This window comes from Pan troglodytes, chromosome 11 (assembly GCF_028858775.2).
Source record: "Pan troglodytes isolate AG18354 chromosome 11, NHGRI_mPanTro3-v2.0_pri, whole genome shotgun sequence".
In the NCBI taxonomy this organism is placed as follows: domain Eukaryota; kingdom Metazoa; phylum Chordata; class Mammalia; order Primates; family Hominidae; genus Pan; species Pan troglodytes.
Window position 1 is genome coordinate 8168386 of NC_072409.2, and position 21474 is coordinate 8189859.

A 21474-nucleotide genomic window follows, 5' to 3' on the forward strand; every position below is an offset into this window, starting at 1 on the left:
CCTGCACAATTCTGCCTGGAAACATGGAAGCACCTGCCTTTGGGACAGGTGGAAGGGCTTGGCGAGATGAGATGATGTGGTGGCGCCTGAGCACAGCGCGTCCTGTGCCTGCCACAGGTGTGCACCCAGTGCTGCTCAGCTATATAGATGTCCCTGCATCTCTGGATGATTGATTGTCATTCAACCACCTGGAGCCACAGGGATGGTCAGTGTCCTCACCGTGCCCGAGTGATGGGCTCCGGGATGGCGCCCCCTCCCGGTGCTCACCTCTGTCACTTGCTGCTTGTCCAGGTGGAACACCTGCCCAGAGCTGGTGGCAGCGATCTCCTCATAAGCCAGGTAGCCAGGATGGGTGCGGTCGCCACAGTCCCCCGTCAGCACAAAGACCACCTGGAAGATGGACGTGCAGCCTGCTCTCGACTTCCCTGGCCGGCTGCTTCAGGGGTGAGCAGCAGGACCTCGACCAGGGTGGAGTGACCTGGAGTGGGCCCTCTCCTCTGTCTGTCACATGTATAGAATGACATATGACACATGAATAGAAGGGAAAATAGAAGTGCCCATCTCATGGGGATCAGGAGCTGATGCAGGACAAGTGCTCAGCACAGGGCCAGGAAAACAGTAGGTGCTCCATATTGGGAACTGCTATTAAATCAACAATAAAGATGAGCGTGGAAGTCGACTCAGCTCAGAGTGGCCCCTGGAGGCTGCAGACTTAGAAGAACCTTGAAGAACCCAAGCAAGTTCTAGACGTGGCGGCAGAGAAGCAGTCCCGGCCCTATAGATCTTGCCCAAGGATGCCAAAGAGCAGGCTCTTCTCCCTCCCTTGATCAGGTCCCCTCTCCCAGCCCTCACTGCAAAAGCCAGAAGCAAGGGATCCGACAGGTCTTCCAAACCCTGAGACAATGGCAAAGGGGACATGAACGGCAGAGAACAGGAGCAGAGGCGATGCCAGGAGGAAGATGGGTTGCCTGGACTTTGATGGGGGTGAAAGGAGTAGGTGGTACGGTCTCCAACAGGAACAAGCTGCGCCAGGGAAGTGTGAGCCCTGGCCTGGGCCTACAGCATGAGAGCACACTCACACTTCCTGGGCCAACTTGGTTCCGAGGCTCTGGCCATGCATGGCAGAGGCTGGACCCAAGGCTGTGGAAGAGAAGTGCCCAGCTCTGCTCTCCAGGAGGTGGCTCAGGTGGTGAGAGAGACCCCAGCTTCCTCGGGACCCCCGGGGGACCCCACTTGGGCCCCCACAGCCGGCTCACCCACCTGTGATTGTTTGAGCTGCAGGAGCCGCAGCAGCTCTTCCTTCTTGTGATAGTCTTTGGCGCGGGCATCCGAAAAGACGTAGATGAAGGATCCGGGGTTGGCAACCTCCACGGCAGCCTTAATGGCCCCCACACTCATCTCCGGGCAGTCACCACCTCCCTGGAGGGCAGAAGCATGTCAGCGGCTGCCACCTGCCTCCTCCAGATGGGACCCACCCAGGGACATCTCCAAAACCACTGGGCATGGGGAGTCACCTTGAACTGTCACCTCCTGCCCACCCAGTCACTTTCTTCCCGGAGACACGATATAACATCCAACCTGCTTTAACTGTAGATAAGCAGCATCATTCATCCATTCATTCATTCATCCATGCAAGAGTGACACGGGCCCACCCCCACGGAATCTGGCATGGAGGGCAGTCACTACACCAATAAGCCCAGCACCGTGACGAGTACTTCGAGTGGGCAAGGATGGAGGGGCCATGGGAGCAGCTAACAGATGGCCTAAGGAAGCCACACATTTGCCCAGGAGGAGGGAGAGGTGGAGGCTGGGCAAGAGGGAATCACTCGAAGCTACCTCCCCAAACCCTCTTGGTGGGACACAGACTGGGAAGAGTGGGACAGAGGGTCAGGGGCTGCCCACCTGCACGTAGAGTTCTCTCAGCTCCCTCTGAAACACTGTGGGGTCCGCCGTGAGGGTCACTGGGCCAATATCTGTGGAGAAGAGAGAGGGATGCCCAGATGGGCTGGGACTCCTAGACACACAGCCCGGTGGGCTGGTTTGTTGGCGACACGAGGATGGATGTTCAGAGGAGCTGAGGCTGGCACACAAGACGGGGAGAGATCAGGGAGCAGCTCCCGGAGCTGCAGGATCAGACCAGAAAACAAGGTCACACCACTCTGCCCCATGCCCAGCACCAAAGCAGGACCCGAGCTCCAGGGAAGCAGAGGTGAGGCAGAGGGCAAGCCCCAGCTCCTCCCTCCGGACAGCAGCTCCCAACCTTTGGTGACCAAGACTCTCCTAAGAACCCCCACCTCCAACATCCCACCGGCTGCCAGTCAGTGGAGAAGGAATTCCGGGAAGACAAAGAAACAAGAAGCAAACAAACAATCCATTCTGGGACACACAGCAACTCTCCAACACCAGCTGCTCAACAAAAGAAAAACCTTCCAGAAACCCCATCTATGTATGAGCTCATTTTAAAAAGAACAGCAATAAAAATGACAAAGATTGACTGCACTCAAGGTTGGCAAGGATGTGGAGCAACTGGAACTTTCATTCACTGCTGGTGGGAACACAAAATGGTTTAACCACTTTGGGCGACAATGGAAGTTTCTAAAACGTTACACATGCACCTACCATGGGGTCCAGCCATTCCACACCTAGGTATGTCCCCAAGAGAAATGAAAACATATGTTCACACAAAGGCTTGTACTCAAAGGTTCATAGCAGCTGTATTCACAATAGTCCAACACTGGACACAAGCCAGATGTCCATCATCTGGTGGAGAGATAAACAAACTGGTAAATTCATAGAACCAGGTTGTCCTCAGCAATAAGACAGGACAACTACCGATATAGGCAACAACAGGGGCACCTCCCACGCGAGAGAAGCCAGACGCAAAACAGCACACACAGTATGGTTCCATTTATAGTAAGTTCTGGAACAGTCAAAATTAATCTAAGGTGAAGAAAAACAGAACAGAGGTTGCCTGAGGAGCTTGACTTGGAAGGAACTGTCTGAGACAGAAACATTCTATATTGTGATAGGAATGTGGGATCCTCAGTGTATCATTTGTCAAAAGTGTGCAGCTAAGATTGGAGCATTTCAATGTATGTAAATTTACCCCATAAGCAAAGCACTAGAACAAATGATCGTCACTGAGTGGGGGTTGGGGGTGGGAGGAGGTACAGACAAGACAAGAATGACGGGGCTATTTAATATTTGGCAATGCTGGGTGATGGGTACATGGAGATTCATTATTATCTTCTACTTATGTTGTATATGTTTGAAATGTTCACTAACAAAGAGTTTCTTTTAAAAAAAATAGCAGTAATGGAGATCCACGCCAACGTAAAACAACACTACCAGTGCTGGACAGCAGGGCTGGCGTTCCAGGGAGCCTTCAGGATAAGCGCATAGTGGGGATTGTGTAAGGTCGCGTGGACATCAGGTTTCTTAGGAAAATATTTGAGTCCTCAGTGCACTCTATGTATTTTATTTTATTTATTTATTTATTGAGAAAGAGTCTCGCTCTGTTGCCCAGGCTGCAATATAGTGGCATGATCTCGGCTCACTGCAACCTCCACCTCCCAGGTTCAAGCGATTCTCTTGCCTCAGCCCCCTGAGTAGCTGGGACCACAGTCATGTGCCACCACACCCAGCAAATTTTTGTATTTTTAGTAGAGACGGGGTTTCGCCATGTTGGCCAGGCTGGTCTTGAACTCCTGACCTCAAGTGATCCACCCACCTCAGCCTCCCAAAGTCCTGGGATTACAGGTGTGAGCCACTGCGCCCAGCCTCAGTGAACTCTAATAACAGACTATTTTTAGTTCAGGAATTCTAAATTCCAGTCGCTGTAAACAAACTTTCATTCTCAGCAACCAGTTGGCGGAGCTCAGTCTTTCTTAGAAAGGAAAGCCTGTAGAATTATCCAGCATGCCTCACAATGATCGAGGATGAGCTGACACCAGCTTCCCCCGTGGCCCCGGCCCCTCTGCTCTGTGTTTATCTGTCTCATCCCACCCTGTCCTCCCTCGCCTGCCCTGGCCATCCCCACCACGTCCTTTCCTCTGAACTACACAGTAACGAATTCAGCCCAACTGCAGCAGCTCAGTCCTCAGCCTTGGAGCTCAGCCAGATCTGACTGGAACCCTTCCTTTATCCTTTCTGGGCTATGGGGACTCTCAGGCAGAGCTCACTTCACTGCCCCAAGCCTCAGTTTCTTCATCTGTAGAACGAGACATGTAACAACGCCATTTCTCCTGACCAAGAACCATCACTGTGAAGCCAGGTAGCTAAACCCCTGGCACGGAGCTTAGCACGCAGCTTGGCATGGAGCAAAGGCTCAGCAAATGGGAAGAGGCACTGCTAACGTGAGCGTGCCCTTGGCCAGGCTCCAGTGGGTGTTCTCACACAGTGCAGTCAAAGACAGTGTTGCTTCAATATGAGGTCCTCAAATTCTACTTTGACTAAGAGGAGCAATCATTTCACTCAGTGCTGGTTATTTCATTGTTAGGTAATCACACATGTTCATTGTAAAAAGAAATTAACATGACATGAATGATAATGACAGTTACTAAATACCTTGTAAGTGCCAGGCTATGTCCTGAGATGCTTCCTGTGTATCAGCTCAATGAATTCCTCCTAGCACCTGGTAGGTCCAAGTCTTTTTTTTTTTTTTTTTTTTTGAGACGGAGTCTCGCTCTGTCACCCAGGCTGGAGCACAGTGGTGCAATCTCGGCTCACTGCAGCCTCCACCTCCTGGGTTCAGGTGATTCTCCTGCCCCAGCCTAGTAGCTGGGATTACAGGTGCCTGCCACCATACCCGGCTAATTTTTGTATTTTTAGTAGAGACGGGGTTTTGCCATGTTGGCCAGGCCAGTCTCAAACTCCTGACCTCAGGTGATCCGCCCGCCTCAGCCTCCCAAAGTGCTGCGATTACAGCAGGCATGAGCCACCGCGCCAGGCCTTTTTTTCTTGAGACTGAGTCTCACTCCATCACCCAGGCTGGAGTGCAGTGGCGCGATCCTGGCTCACTGCAACCTCCAGTTCCCAGGCTCAAGTCATTCTTGTGCCTCAGTCTTCCAAGTAGCTGGGATTACAGAGGTGTACCGCCATGCCGGGCTAATGTTTTTGTATTTCTAGTAGAGACAGGGTTTCACCATGTTGGCCAGACTGGTCTCAAACTCTTGGCCTCATGTGATCCACTTGCCTCGGCCTCCCAAAGTGCTGGCGTCCAAGTCTTACCCACATTTTTACAGAGGAGAACGTGGAAGCCCAGAGACGTAACTTGTCCAATGACACACAGCCAATAAGTGGCAGTGCTGGGATATGAGCCCAGGTCCGGACGACCTCAAGAACAGAGCTCTTCTTAACTCCGGCTCTCAGGGAACTAGACATAGAAATTCCTGACAGGCAAAACAAAGCAAAACAAAAAAGGGAAGGGGCACAACTGCCTGTATTTTTTTTTTTTTTTCAGACAGAGTCTCACTCTGTCACCCAGGTTAGAGTACAGTGGCACAATCTCTGCTCACTGCAACCTCTGCCTCCCGAGTTCAAGCCATTCTCCTGCCTCAGCCTCCTGAGTAGCTGGGATTACAGGCGCCTGTCACCATGCCCGGCTAATTTTGTATTTTTAGTAGAAACAGAGTTTCACCATGTTGGCCAGGATGGTCTCGATCTCCTGACCTCGTGATCCGCCTGCCTTGGGCTCCCAAAGTGCTGGGATTACAGGCGTGAGCCACCACGCCTGGCCAACTGCCTGTATTTCTACCAACCAGAGATAATAATTTTCATTTTTGTATACAACCTTTAATTTTTATATTCATATATTTAAATGTATAAATACATCTTACAAAAATACATACTATTTTAAGCAGAATTTTTATTGAAGTATAAATAACATACTATTTCTAACCTGATTCTTTTCACTGAACAAGTAAGTGTGAGCAAATTTTCAGAAAGTTACTCAGTCAAACATCATTTTAATAGGAAGGATCCCCTGGACCAGAGAGCCCTGGAAAGGATTTTAAGGTTGGCCTCTGTCTCAGTTTCCTATTGCTTCTGTGACAAATTACTAGAAACTTCATGCCTTAAAACAACACACAGGCCGGGCGCGGTGGCTCACGCCTGTAATCCCAGCACTTTGGGAGGCCGAGGCAGGAGGATCACAAGGTCAGGAGATCGAGACCATCCTGGCTAACATGGTGAAACCCTGTCTCTACTAAAAAATACAAAAAAAAAAAAAATTAGCCGGGCATGGTGGCAGGCGCCTGTAGTCCCAGCTACTCGGGAGGCTGAGGCAGGAGAATGGCGTGAACCCAGGAGGCGGAGCTTGCAGTGAGCCGAGATCGCGCACCACTGCACCCAGCCTGGGTGACAGAGTGAGACTCCGTCTCAAAAAAAAAACCAAAAAAAAAAACAAAAAAACACACACACAGCTATGGAAGCCAGCAGTCCTAAATCCAAGTGTCAGCAGGGCTGCATTCCTCCTGGGGGTTTTAGGGGAGGATCAGTTTCCCTGCCTTTTCCAGCTGCTAGAGGCCTTAGATCATGGCTCCTTCCTCCATCTTCAAAGCAGCAGTAGGGCGTCTGTCTCTCTCCTGTGCTGCTGTCGTCACAGCTCCCTCTCTGACTCCAAGCTTCCTGCCTCCCTCTTATGAGGACCCTTGTGATTATAAAGGCCTCACCTGGATAATCCAGGACAATCTCCCTTCTCAAGAGCCATGACTTTGTCACACCTGCAAAGTCCCTTTCACCATGGCAGGTCACACATTTGCAGGTTCTGTGCATTAGGACAGGCACATCTTTGGGAAGATATCATTCTACCCTACCACGGCTTTCACCATTTGGTCTTCAGCAAGAATCAACTTCAGAAAAGTCAATTTGACCACAATCTATGTGCCAAACATAACAATGTTGAGGGCCGGGCGCCGTGGCTCACGCCTGTAATATCAGCACTCTGGGAGGCCCAGGCAGGCGGATGAATTGAGGTCAGGAGTTTGAGACCAGCCTGGCCAACATGGTGAAACCTCGTCTCTACTAAAAACACAAAACTTAGCTGGGCGTGGTGGCACATGCTTGTAATCCCAGCTACTCAAAAGGCTGAGGCAGGAGAGTTGCTTGAACCTGGGAGGCAGAGGTTGCAGGAAGCCGAGATTGTGACACCGCACTCCAGCCTGGGTGATAGAGCGAGACTCCATCTCAAAAAAAACAAAACAACAATGTTGAGGAGGAAGAGATCTGAAGACCCCCACCTTTTTAAAGATGTGGAAACTGAGGCCCCAAGAGAAGACAGCCCCTCCATGTCAGGGGGGAAGATCTGGGGCAAGAGTTTACTGGATACATCACGCATGCAGTGACCCTGTCTCTGTCCTTCACCACGGCAGGTGGCTCATGCCTGTAATCCCAGCACTTTGGGAGGCCGAGGTGGGTGGATCACGAGGTCAGGAGTTCGAGACCATCAGCCTGACCAACATGGTGAAACCCTGTCTCTACTAAAAATACAAAAATTAGCTGGGCCTGGTGACGCATGCCTGTAATCCCAGCTACTTGGGAGGCTGAGACAGGAGAATCACTTGAACCCAGGAGGTGGAGGTTGCAGGAGCCAGGATCACGCCATTGCACTCCAGCCTGAGCAACAGAATGAGACTCCGTCTCAAAAAAAAAAAAAAAGAAAAAGAAAATAGGGTCTCAGGCTGGGTGAGGTGGCTCACGCCTGTAATCCCAACACTTTGGGAAGCCGAGGCGGGTGGATCACCTGAGGTTGGGAGCTCAAGACCAGCCTGACCAACATGGAGAAACCCCGTCTCTACTAAAATACAAAATTAGCCGGGTGTGGTGGTGCATGCCTGTAATCCCAGCTACTTGGGAGGCTGAGTCAGAAGAATCGCTTGAACCCAGGAGGCAGAGGTTGCAGTGAGCCGAGATCGTGCCATTGTACTCCAGCCTGGGCAACAAGAGCAAAACTCCGTCTCAAAAAAAAAAAAAGAAAAGAAAAGAAAATAGGGTGTCATTCTGCAGTCCCAGGAAGGACATGAATTTTGGAAGAACACTTTTCAACCTTGTATAATGTCCAGATCCACAAACGTTTCATTCCAATGCCTGTTCCCTTTGCCACTGACTATACTGCCTCCAAAAACAATGATGGCGGCCGGGCGCGGTGGTTCATGCCTGTAATCCCAGCACTTTGGGAGGCCGAGACAGGCGGATCACGAGGTCAGGAGATCAAGACCAACCTGGCTAACACGGTGAAACCCCGTCTCTACTAGAAATACAAAAAATTAGCCGGGCGTGGTGGCGGGCGCCTGTAGTCCCAGCTACTCGGGAGGCTGAGGCAGGAGAATGGCGTGAACCTGGGAGGCGGAGCTTGCAGTGAGCTGAGATCGCGCCACTGCACTCCACCCTGGGTGACAGAGCGAGACTCCGTCTCAAAAAAAAACCAAACAAACAAACAAACAAACAAAATGATGATAGTGGTGGTGATGATGATGATGGTGGGGTGGTGGTGATGATGATGGTGGTGGTGGTGATGGTGGTGGTGGTGGTGATGATGATGGTGGTGGTGGTGATGATGATGGTGGTGGTGGTGGTGATGATGATGGTGGTGGTGGTGATGATGGTGGTGGTGGTGATGATGATGGTGGTGGTGGTGGTGATGGTGGTGGTGGTGATGATGGTAGTGGTGGTGGTGATGATGGTGGTGGTGGTGATGATGATGGTGGTGGTGGTGATGATGATGGTGGTGGTGGTGATGATGGTGGTGGTGATGATGATGGTGGTGGTGGTGATGATGGTGGTGGTGGTGATGATGATGGTGGTGGTGGTGATGATGATGATGGTGGTGGTGGTGATGATGGTGGTGGTGGTGATGGTGGTGGTGGTGGTGATGATGATGGTGGTGGTGGTGATGATGATGGTGGTGGTGTGATGATGGTGGTGGTGGTGATGATGATGGTGGTGGTGGTGATGATGATGATGGTGGTGGTGGTGATGATGGTGGTGGTGGTGATGGTGGTGGTGGTGGTGATGATGATGGTGGTGGTGGTGATGATGATGGTGGTGGTGGTGATGGTGGTGGTGGTGGTGATGATGATGGTGGTGGTGGTGATGATGATGGTGGTGGTGGTGATGATGGTGGTGGTGATGATGATGGTGGTGGTGGTGATGATGGTGGTGGTGGTGATGATGATGGTGGTGGTGGTGATGATGATGATGGTGGTGGTGGTGATGATGGTGGTGGTGGTGATGGTGGTGGTGGTGGTGATGATGGTGGTGGTGGTGATGATGATGGTGGTGGTGGTGATGATGATGGTGGTAATGGTGATGTTACCATTGTTTTGATGTTTACTAAGCACCAAGTTTTGTTCTAAGCATTTGACGTGCATTTGCTCATAAAAGCCTTACAACAACCTATGAGGTCTACTATTTATTATCCTCATTTTATAGATGAGAAAATGGAGGCTCAGGGAAGTAAAGTGAGCTGCCCAAGGAATTACAACCAGGAAGCAGTAGAAATGAGAGTCCAGTCTAGGTCAGTCTGACCCCAGTTGCAAGCTGTCAACCACCCATGAAGCTGTAGACACTCAGAACTCATTCCCCAGACCCTTGTCCTGTGCCTGCAGAGGGAGGGAGATTCATGACTGAGGGTGGGCACTTGCCAAACAGCTGGGCAGATGTGGCGTGCAGTCCCTCCGAGCAGGCCTGCTGGCTGCAGGGATGATTAAACCCGTGACCTTGGCTCCACTCAAGCCCTCTTCCAGCATGTGAGCCCCAGAAGCCTGGCCTGGAACCACCAAGCCACAGGCGGGGTTTTTTCCACTGGGCAAGAGGAGGGTGTGGGGCCAGCCCCATGAACTGTCTCAGACATGTGAGGAGCACGCGTGGGTGGAACGGCCTAACCCCTCACCCACGTGGTGCCCCACCTCCTCGCCCAGCTTCATGTGTCCCGGTGGACACGGTCAAGGCTGCAGTCAGGCACTCAGAACCCCATCTCAGAAATATCTCAGGCCGAGGCCTCTTCCTGGGGCCTGTCTTGCCCCTGCTTCTCTCTCCAAGTGGGGCTGGAATTTTGGAGCCAGCCCTGGATCCACATATCCCCCTCGTCCAGCTGCAGTGACCCCAGGTAGGTCCCGCACTCAGCCACCACCATCGTCAAACCACCTCCCCTCCCCAAGACTCAGCTATCCCATCTCTAAAGGGCAGGGGTTGGAGAAAGTGATGTCAAGCCTGCTAGAATTCAGACAGCCCCTGAGCCCGTCTGGGCAAACGTGATTCTCTCAAAGACACCCTCAAGGGACAGACACAATGGCACAAGAGCCAACTGGGTGGGTGGTTCTGCCCAAAGAGCCAAAATGGCTCCAGAACCTTTATCTGCCTCCTCTTCAGTGTCCAGGAGTCCAGCAAGCAACTCTCCTCGGGGCCTCCTCCCCAGGGCCTCTCCCTGAACACCCAGTGATGGAGCCCAGCTCCACCCTGAGTGTCCCTGTCAACTCCACCTGCTAATGTTCAATCAAGGAGATATTTCTGCCAACCTCACAGCCATTGTTTCTGCTGTTCCCTCTGCCTGGAGTGCTGTTCCCCATCCTGCTCTGACCCTCCCCCACCCACCCAGCTTCTCTCCACCTCAGCTTCAATGTCACTCCCTCAGGAATGTCATTGTGGGCAGCCACAGCTGTGATGAGATGCCTAGGAACTTGGCTATTCACCATGGGCCTTTCTGGCTGGACTGCAGGTGCCAAGGCAAGCCAGCACCCTGCCTGGCCCCCAGGGGCCCCTTGAGAATTGAAGATGGAGTAAGTGATTAATGGGTGCAGGGGGATCCCCAGGAACCAGACCAGGTCAGGCTGTACAGGCTGACCTGACACACCCACCCACCCACCCCTGCCCCTCCAGGGACCTCCTGCCCTCAGACCCATGGCTTCCTCACCTTTCTGGTCCTCCCCCTGCAGGCACCCTGGCCCATCTCTTTCTAGCACCCCTCCCCTGCACAGTTCCTCGCCTGGAAAGCCCTTTGATGAGGTGTTATTTGGCCCAGCCAGGCCACTCCCTGCCAACCCGTCAGGCACCCTGGGAATGACAGGGACGTGCCTAGTCCAGCTCACACCTCACAGGCTGCTCAGACCTCCAGGCCTCCAGGCCTCCAAGGAGGGACGTGCCCAGGGCCAGGTTAAGAGAGTGAATTTTCCCCTCAGAAGAAGGACTGATGGTTTCTATTTCATGAGGCAAGGCTGGTTAATAGCAATGTCACGGCCAGGCGTGGTGGCTCACGCCTGCAATCCCAGCACTTTGGGAAGCCGAGGCAGGGGGATCACTTGAGGTCAGGAGTTCGTGACCAGTCTGGCCAACATAGTGAAACTCCATCTCTACTAAAAACACAAAAATTAGCCAGGCATGGTGGCAGGCACCTGTAATCCCAGCTACTCAGGAGGCTGAGGCAGGAGAATCGCTTGAACCCAGGAAGCAGGGGTTGCAATGAGACAATATCGTGCCACTGCACTCCAGCCTAGGTGACAGAGCAAGACTCCATCTCAAAAATAAATTTAAAAATAAAAATAGCAATGTCACTCAGGGTGACAATAAAAATCACAGGTACACACACACAACCCGGAACATGCAACCAGAGTCCCAGCCGTTCCAGCTCCCAGGCAAGTGTGTGGCCCAAACACATCTGCTCTGCCCGCCTGCATCCTCACCTCTGACCGGCAAAAGCCACTTCCTCCCTTGGGAAAGATGATGGAGCCGCAGGAGCCCCAGAGACACCCAGGGAGAAACTCCAGAAGACTGGAAGGTCACCAACGATCAACGAATGCTGATTAAGGCAGGACACCATCTCCCACCTAGGAAACTAGCAAAAAAACAAGGAAAAAATGGCAGAGTGATGTCCCGGATGCTGGCGGGGGTGTGGGGAAACACAGTCTCATCTTCCGTGGGTCCAGGCGCAAGATGGCGCAGTGTGTTTGAGGGCAGTTGGATGGTGTCTTTCCAAATGGAAAATGCTCCTATACTTTAACAAAGCAATTTTATCTCTGGGAATCTATTCTGTAGATATGTTTGCAAATATGTGTGTGTTTACTGTGAAGAAACTGAAAGCAGCCTATTTTCCACAGTAGGGGGATGGGTGGGTAAATTAGGCTAATTCCTCCAATGGCATCTTATAGAGTCATTAAAAACAATGGGGAGGATCTCTGTTTCCTGACAGGAAGAGATATTCATGCCATATTATGTGGGGGGAAGAAAGCAAGTTGTAAAATGCTTTACGTACTATAATTTTTTAACGTAGGTGTGTTTAACACAACTGAATGTATACACATACATGCACACAAGATCTGGAAGGACACCAGAGTGTTAAAAGTGTTTTCACCCCTTGAGAGTAGTAGTAGAATATTTTACAAGCATGTATTAATTTTGCGATTCTTGAAGGGAATGGATTATTAACTGAAAAAGCTAAACCCTGATGGTAAAACTTGACAAAAAATAACAAAGGAAAAACACCGCTTACTGATTGCACACATGAAATGGAAAAAGGCAAAACCTCTAAGCAAAATGCTGGAAACTATCATCCAGCTGTATATTAAAGAATAATCCACCGTGACCAAGCAGGACTTATGCAAGAAATGCAAAAATAGTTGAAAATTAACGCATTGGCCAGGCGCGGTGGCTCACACCTGCAATCCCAGTACTTTGGGAGGCTGAGGCGGGCAGATCACCTGAGGTCAGGAGTTCGAGACCAGCCTAGCCAACATATAGTGAAACCCCGTCTCTACTAAAAAATACAAAAATTAGCTGGGCATGGTGGTGCACACCTGTAGTCCCAGCTACTTGGGAAGCTGAGACAGGAGAATTGCTTGAACCAGGGAGGTGGAAGCTGCAGTGAGTCAAGATCACACCACTGCACTCCAGCCTGGGCGACAGAGTGAGACTCCGTCTCTCAAAAAAATAAATAAATAAATAAATGTATCACATTAATAGGTCAACAGGAGAAGGATCTTATAAACGTTGCAACAAAGCAGAAAATCACTTGCTAAAATTCAACACCCATCCCTGTTTGGATTTTTTGTTTTGTTTTTGCTTTTTCTTGTTTTTTGAGTTTGTTTTTTTTTTTTTAGTAAAATTAGGAATGAATGCATCTTCTTTCACTTCATGACAAAAACTCAAACCAAGAATCAGCATCATACAATGAGTGGTGCAAAATCAAAAGCAAGACAAGATGGCCGGGCGCAGAGGCGCACGCCTGTAATCCCAGCACTTTGGGAGGCCGAGGCAGGCGAATCACCTGAGGTCAGGAGTTTGGGACCAGCCTGGCCAACATGGTGAAACCCTGTCTCTACTAAAAATACGAAAATTAGCTGGGCATGGTGGCGCATGCCTGTAATACCAGCTACTCAGGAGGCTGAGGTGAGAGAATCGCTTGAGCCTGGGGGACGGAGGTTGCAGTGAGCTGGGACTGCACCACTGCACTCCAGCCTGGGCAAGAGAGCGAGACTCAGTCTCAAAAAAAAAAAAAAAAAAGCAAGACAAGATAACTGCAGCCATCACCATTATGTGGTATTGTTCTGACAGTTTTCGCTGATAAATAATACAAAACACTTAAAACGTGAAATATTTGATTGGAAAAGAAGCGACAGTATTGTAATTTGGACAAGCTGTGGCTCTCAACCTAGAAAACTGAAGACATTAACAAAAAATTAGAAGTAGTTAAAAAAAACTTTAGTAAAAGAAGCTGGAAAGAAAATTAATATATGAAATGAATTCCTTTCCAACATACTAGCAATACTCATTTGTAAAAAATGTAATGGAAAAAAATTCTGGGCAAAATAGTAACAAAATCCAAACTATCTTAAGATAATCTTTAAAAAAAAAAAAGGGTGGAACTTATGAGAAAAAAACCTGAATCTTTACAAAAAAAAAAAAAAAAAACTATGAATCTTTACTAAAACAAATAAATGTGAACAGAACAAGAGGCATGTCTGATGGATGAGAACAATAGAGTTTTTTGAAAATGATAACTCTTCCCCACAATCAAGATTTAACACAATTCCAAGAAAAATCACAGTAGAAAAAAATTTTTGGAAGTTGACAAGTTTTTCTACATGTCATCTAAAAGACAAAATTCTCAAGAAGCTTTTGCAAATGAAGAATATGAACAAAAAGAAGATGCTCGGCCAGGTGCAGTGGTTCAGGCCTGTAATCCCAGCACTTTGGGAGGCCAAGGTGGGTGGACCGCTTGAGCCCAGGAGTTCAAGACCAACCTGGGCAATATGGCAAGACCCTGTCTCTACCAAATATATATACACACACAAAAATTAGCCAGGCGTGGTGGCATGTGCCTGTGGTCCCAGCTACTCTGGGGGTGAAGTGGGAGGATCACCTGAGCTTGGGGAGATGGAGGCTGCAGTGAGCCATGATCAAGCCACTGCCATACAGCCTGGGCAACAGAATGAGACCCTGTCTCAAAGTTTAAAAGAAGCAGAAGAAGAGGCCAGGCATGGTGACTCACACCTGTAATCCCAGGACTTTGGGAGGCCAAGGCAGGAGGATCCTTTGAGGTCAGGTGTTCAAGACCAGCCTGGCCAACATAGTGAAACCCCATCTCTACTAAAAATACAAAAATTAGCTAGGCGTGGTGGCACACATCTGTAATCCCAGCTACTAAGAAGGCTGAGGCAGGAGAATTCCTTAAACCCAGGAGGTGGAGGTTGCAGTGAGCCAAGATTGCGCCACTGTATTCCAGCCTGGGAGACAGGGTGAGATTCCATCTCAAAAAAACAAAAAAAAAAAAAAATTATTTTTTTTAAAAAAGAAGAAGAAGCTGAAGAAGGTGTTGGCCTAAGTAATTTTGGAAATGAATGGAGTCTGTTAAGACTAAAAGCAAAAGAACTGTATTCTAGTTAATAAAGCTGTTTCCCATGGGGATCCTACTCAACAATTCTGAAACCACTTTAAATGTATACTGGAACTAAACAGTAAAGTAAAGGCATGGTGGGTGGCAGGAGACAGGTTTCTGACTGTTAGACGTGGAGGTTCTAGATAAGGAACAGGAAGAGGTTTGACTCTCCATATACCTAATACATCTAATCCAATATCGAATATAAATTAGAGTTGAAGATATCAGCATGAACTCATGTTTAGCTTAATATAGACACGGATGATTACATATAAAACTATTTATAGATACAAGTACAAACACAGGTTATATATACAACATACATCTCCTTGCCCTGTCAGCTAAGGGAGGTTTTAGAAGTAACGGCACCTCAGTACCAACAAACACACTTAGCACGGATATCCTGGTTTCCAATCACAGGAACCAGGGCTCCTTGGAGAAATAGCGAATTCAAGGACTGAGGCAGGAAACACCTAAGATGAGCCTGGAGCCTCTACCAGTGCCAGAAAGTAGGAATGTGGAAAAAAAAAAAACCAAAAACAAAAAACACATGTGCACAACAAGAGGGGTGTCCAAGGGACACAGAAACCAACTGAACGAGCTCCCGATGACCACAGTCAGAAACATTTGAGGAGCAAAATAAAGTGGTTTAGGATCATAACACAAAGTATAAAATAGCTAGCCATGGTTCTATGCTGATGTAGATAAGTGATTGAATTAATTAATAAATGGAGCAGAAGAGACAATTCTCCTGCAGAATAATTCCAAATAATCCATGTAGATAGATACTCCCTCACCAAGGACGTGGATCATGGCTCCCCGCTTTTTAAACGTGGGCTGCACACAGTAAGTGACTCTCTTCCAGAGAGCCCAGTATGGAAAGAGAGAGGGGGAAAAGAGTAACTCTATAGTGGAGAAATCTGAAAAATACTACCCGAGTCAGGCAATCAAGCTTAACATCAACAGCGTTCCATCACTGTGATAGCGTGTGCTCTTGATATGAGACGATGAGAATGGTATTTTAATGCTGGGTCTTCCTCCCAAAACATTACCCAGTCTAACTGGGAAAAAAACATTAGACAAATAATGACTGAGGGAAAAGAGCTGACCAGTATTCCTCAAAATTGTCAATTTCACCAAAATGACAGTAAGCCTGAGAAACTCACAACCTGAGGAGCTGAAGAAGACACAATTAATGTATCCTGGATGGGATCCTGGAGCAGAAAAAGGGCATTAAAGAAAAACTGAGGAAGGCCGGGCGCCGTGGCTCATGTATGTAATTCCCCTGCTTTGGGAGGCAGAGGCAGGAAGACCACTTGAGGCCAGGAGTTTGACATCGGCCTAGGCAACATAGCAAGACCCCATCTCTACAAAAAATTAGCCAGGTGTGGTGGTGTGCACCTGTAGTCCCAGCTACTCAGAAGGCTGATGTTATTAACATCTTACATTACTATGCTACATTTATCACAACTAATAAATAAATATTGATACATAATTATTAACCCAAGTCCACACTTTATTGAGATTTTCTGTTTTTCTTTTTGTTGTTGTTGTTTTCTTTTTGAGACAGGGTCTTGCTCTGTCGCCCAGGCTGGAGGGCAGTGGCACAATCATAGCTCCCTGCAACCTTGACCTCCTGGGCTCAAGCAATCCTCACACCTCAGCCTTCCAAAGTACTGGAATTACAAGTGTGAGCCACTGAGCCCAGCCTCCCAATTTTTAAAATTTCAAGTTGAAGAATTAAGTGTGAAGAGAGGAAAATAAAACAGAACACACACATACACAAACCCTAGAAAATCTGCCTAACTGGTTTTGTGATAGGAAAAAACAAAACAAAACAAAAACAAAAAACCTTTATAAGCACCTAAGTGAAGAAATCACAAAGAAAAAAAAAACAATAGATTTCTCTATATAAACATTTAAAACTTCAAAACTTCTAAGAATTACAAATACTAAAAGACAAGCAACCAGTAAAAATCCTAAGTACACTTAAAAAAAAAAAAAAAAACAGTTAAGGCCGGGCATGGTAGCTCATGCCTGTAATCCCAGCATTTTGGGAGGCTGAGGTGAGTGGATCACTTGAGGTCAGGAGTTTAAGACCAGCCTGGCCAACATGGTGAAACCCTGTCTCTACTAAAAATACAAAAATTAGCCGGACGTGGTGGCACGCATCTGTAGTCCCAGCTACTCAGGAGGCTGAGGCAGGAGAATCACTTGAACCTGGGAGGTGGAGGTTGCAGTGAGCAGAGATCGCACCACTGCACTCCAGCCTGGGCAACAGAGCGAGACTCCATCTCAAAAAACAAACAAACAAACAACAACAACAAAAAAACAGATAACATCATCAACATAAGGTCCTCATTCCAACTAAAAATAAAAGCACTAAAACTCCCATGAAAAAATTTGCAAAGAAACTGACAGTTTACAAAATAAGAAATTCATACCAAAAATATCTAGTGAACGCTTGAAAGACATATTGAACCTCACTAGCAATTGAAACAAGAAGATATCATTTTCCATTTTTGAATTAGAAAAGAAAGGTTTTTATATTAATTTCCAGTGTTGGGGGTGGCTGTGCTGAAACGGGCCCCTGAAACGGTTCTGGTGGAAGTTCAATCTCCTGAAACATTCTGGAAAACAACCTGAAGAGTCGTCCCCCAACTCAGTGTGTTAAAAATGGCCTAGAATTCCACTTTGAGGCACTTAAGCCTACGTAAAAACCAATCAAAGATGCAGACAAAGATTTTTACAAGAGAGTTTCTTAGTAACATTTTAATATAGAAAAACTGAAAACAACCTAAATTTTAGCACTAGATCTTGGTTTCTACTACTAATTAAAAAAAAAAAAAAAAAAAAAAAAAAAGGAACCAGGGCTCTTTTGCAATGATTAGCAAATTTCTAACTTTTCTACTCTGGGAACATACAACTTTTTAATTTAGAAACTGTAAAATTTCCGAAGCACAGATCTTAGTTTGTCTCCAAGCAGGAACAGTACAGAACCGCCACGATTTGCCCCGCACCCGCCTCTTGGGGTTTAGGAGAGGGGCTTCCTTTAAGAAAACCCTCCCCATGTGCAGCTCTGGGAGCTGGAACAAACAGCTACAACCCGTTTCTCAAGTTCCTCTTCCACCAAAGGGGATTCTATTTGCTGATTCAAAAGGCACAGCCAGGCCTAAATCACAGCTCCAAACTGCTGCTCAGAAGCCCTCGGTGGCTGTTCACAGCCCATAGAAGGAAAAGGAAATCCAAGTCTGCCAAGGCATCAATCAGCCCTGCAGTCACGGCTGTGTCCAATCTTGCCCTTCCCCACTTTCCGGCTCCACTCCTCCCGTGCACACCCAGCTCCCACACACACCTGTCTCTCCACATCAGCCCTCCTGTCCATCCCCCGGTCCTTACCCAGCCAGCTCCACATGCCCCAGGGAGTCCTCTCTCCCTGCTGTGTTCCCAGCACCTGGCATCTGCCAGGCAAACGGCCAAAACCCAGTAAACATTCACTGATGTTCTTCAGGCCCTACTCACAGGCTGCTTCCTCGGGGGGGGTCTTTCCTTAGCCCCCTTCCTTGCTTACTGGCCCATGGCCAGGAGTTGGCACCTGAGCCACCACATGTCACTTTCTACTCCCCACCTGGCCTGTCCCAGAGGGCTACCAGCCCCGTGGAATGAACCCTGCCCCTTTACACTGTGAGCCTCCCTGGGCTCTACACAGATCAAGGGCTCCATGATGCTGAAGTCTCCCCGACGTCTGAACCTGGGGGTGTCACTCAGAAGCTAATTTGGGGAACCAGGATGGAGAACTGGATTTTTGTTTCATAGAGGATGGAGTGAGGGGGCTGAGCCTGGTGAAGGCTGGAGAACTGCCCGCCAGCTCAGTGCCCAGAGAGGAGAGGGAAGAGCAGGGGTGGGAGGTGGGCTTCCTGAGGCTCGTGGCCACAAATGGGGCGGCGAGGACAGCCTCAGGAACCCTGGTCTGGGCTTCAGGACGCGACATCTGGCTCTGAAAGGCTGCTATCCTGCTGGGCCACTGGAGCCACATATTGCAGAGACAAATGTGGGTTATGATTCAGGAATGACGCCACCCTGGCAGGTGGCCTTGGGAAAGTCTCATCAGTGTCCTGAGCCTCAGTTTCTCCAACTGTAAGATAAAGGGGTAGATTCAACGATCTCTAAGCTCCTTCATTGTGATGTCTTCGGAAGCCCCAGAACAATTCAGAAAGTGGGTGAGAGAGCTGGGGAGACGGAGGGTGACCTGTGTTCCAGCTCAAGTGCCAGAACACACTTCACAGCCCACCTCCTCACAACCCCCAGCTTGGTTGCCCCCTGACTCCAAGATGGAAGCTGTCCATCTGATGTTCCTAGAAATCTTTGTCTAGAGCCTTGGCTTCTGAGCTTTGAGCTGCAAAACCCTGTGGTGCCCAGAACTCCTGGAAGCAGAGGGGCCTCCAAGCCCCTAGACCACAAACTCAGCCTGAAGCCTACGTAGAACTATGTCTTCCCACCGTTTTGTCCATTTTCTAAGAACCTGTAACGGTATTGTGATTAATAAATGCAAATCCCTCTGAAAGGACTTGCTGGCTCATACAGCCAATGGCCACTATCTATTTCCTCAGCACAAGAACACTCTGCAGTACAATTTAGCAAGGAATCTGTGCGTGTGTGTGTGTGTGTGTGTGTGTGTGTTTTATTTGGGGGGGGGTTGTTTGTTTGTTTTTTGCTTTATAAAGCTATCCTTGACAGAGGGGTGAATGATAGAGAGATGTGATAAAGCAAAATATGACTCAGAGGCTCTCGGTGGGCATAGGCGGTTCCATGTACGTTTCTCCCCATTTTACTGTAAGTTTGAAATTTTCCATTAAAAAACGCTGGGGAGGCTGGGTGCAGTGGCTCATGCTTGTAATTTCAGCACTTTGGGAGGCCTAAGTGGGAGGATCACTGAGGCCAGGAGTTTGAGACTAGCCTGGGCAATACAGAGAGACTCCATGTCTATAAAAAATTTAAAAATCAGCCAGGCATGGTGGCGTATGCTTGTAGTCCCAGCTACTTGGGAGGCTGAGGCGGGAGGATCACCTGAGCCCAGGAGTTTGAGGCTGCAGGGAGCTGTGATCACGCCACTGCACTCCAGCCTGGGTGACAGAGCCAGACCTTGTCTCAAAAAAAAAAGAAGTGTGGAAAGCAGTCCTGGTCCTCGCGGCTGGGAACCTGCAGCTCACTCAGCAACCGCTGTCCCTGGGACTCTCTACAGTGGAGCACCCAGGGACCCTTTCAAGGGCGCCCCTAACACTGAGCTGCAAGGAAGGGGGTTAAAGGGGAAGCAGAGGTGCAGCGTGCGGGGAAGAAGGAGTTAGGGCGGAACTCAGCTGTGAAAACACAGCAGGTGGAGGCCACGGGGCCAGCACACGAGAGGCGCTGCCCTTTCCCCAGGGAAGACAGGCGAGGGGACAAGGCCAGCAAGGGTGAGTCCGCTCCCCACTGCAGGGTCTGTGGTGGACCCCATTTCGTCTCAAGGCCTGCCTCTGGGAGCTGTTCCGGTCCCCAAGCCTACGCTGGGAGCGAATTCTAAGAACCGGCCAAAGGCAAAGCCCTGCAAAGGCTCGTAGCGTCCCAAGTCCTCGAGAGGAATGCCTCATTTCAACATCTCAGCAAGTCTGGGAGGCCATCCTCACCATTTCATAGGTGGGGCCGGTAAGGCGCGGGAAGGTGAGGTCACTTGCTGAAGTCTCACAACGGCGCGGGAGAGCAGGGAGAGCAGCTTCCTTGAGCGAGGGAATGTTTCACGAGGGTGGGAGGGAAGGGACAGCTGCAAGGACTGCCCAGGTGCCCAGGGTACCCGCAGCGCGGATATGCCGAGAAGGCGCGCCCGCCAAGCCGCGGCGCGGCCCACGACGTCCAGGTGCGTTCGGGGCCAACTGAGGGGGTCGGGCAGGTGAGAGCACCTCGAAGGGGGCGCCCGGCGGGCGGGGGTGCGGGGGCGCTACCTGGGTCGCGGAAGGGCACCAGCGCGTAGTTGGCGATGGCCTGGCTGCGGCGGCTCAGACTGCGTTCCAGAATGCGCGAGGCGCCATCGATCACCTGCATCAGTTCGTCCCACATGGAGCCGGTGACGTCGAAGACGAAGGCCAGGGTGGCGTCCCCCGTGGTGGGGGGCATTACCGTCCCGGGCGCCCCGGCCACTGCCACTGCCACTGCCGCAGAGACCGCGGTCAGCAGCCGCAGGAGCGGCGCCCCGGGCATCATGCTGAGCGCGGCTCTGGCTGCGGGTGCTGCGGTGGAGGCGCAGGTCGGAGCTAGCCGGCCGCCCCGGTGCACAGGGCGGCTGCAGGCAGTGCCTTGCTCCGTCGGGCCGCGGCCAGCGCGCGAGGGATAGGGGCGCGCGGCGGGTCCGCCTGCTGGGCGCCCGAGGCGGGTCCTAGAGCCCACCCCGTTCAGGGTCACGGCCCGCCTCCTCCCCTCCCCCAACCGTGACTCAAACTTTCCCAGCCCCACTGTTCGCCCGTCCAGATCCGAGGTTAGGGGAGGACGCGGGGTGGAAGGCAGAAAGGAGCTGGGGCCCCGGCCAGGGCAGCGAGGGATGGGGACGCGCAGGATGCAGTGGACACCTGCGCCTCCCG

The 21474-nt window shown here is 50.0% G+C and overlaps 1 protein-coding gene across 6 annotated transcripts in view; it reads right to left on the bottom strand.

The window, feature by feature from the left end:
* Positions 1–21252, bottom strand: part of HMCN2 (hemicentin 2) — a 169643-nt gene extending 148391 nt beyond the window's left edge. For 4 of the 6 annotated variants that reach the window (XM_063788167.1, XM_016961867.4, XM_016961864.4 and 1 more), the window contains exons 1-4: positions 20842–21189; positions 1903–1973; positions 1261–1419; positions 268–390 (exon numbers count right to left, since the gene is read on the bottom strand). In XM_063788167.1, coding sequence (XP_063644237.1) covers positions 268–390; positions 1261–1419; positions 1903–1973; positions 20842–21100 — 612 coding nt within the window. In that variant the 5' untranslated portion in view covers positions 21101–21189. Of the gene's footprint in view, positions 1–267; positions 391–1260; positions 1420–1902; positions 1974–20841 lie in introns of all 6 variants that reach the window. The other 2 variants (XR_010148824.1, XM_016961863.3) reach the window with 2 other exon arrangements.
* Positions 21253–21474: the final 222 nt, after the last annotated feature.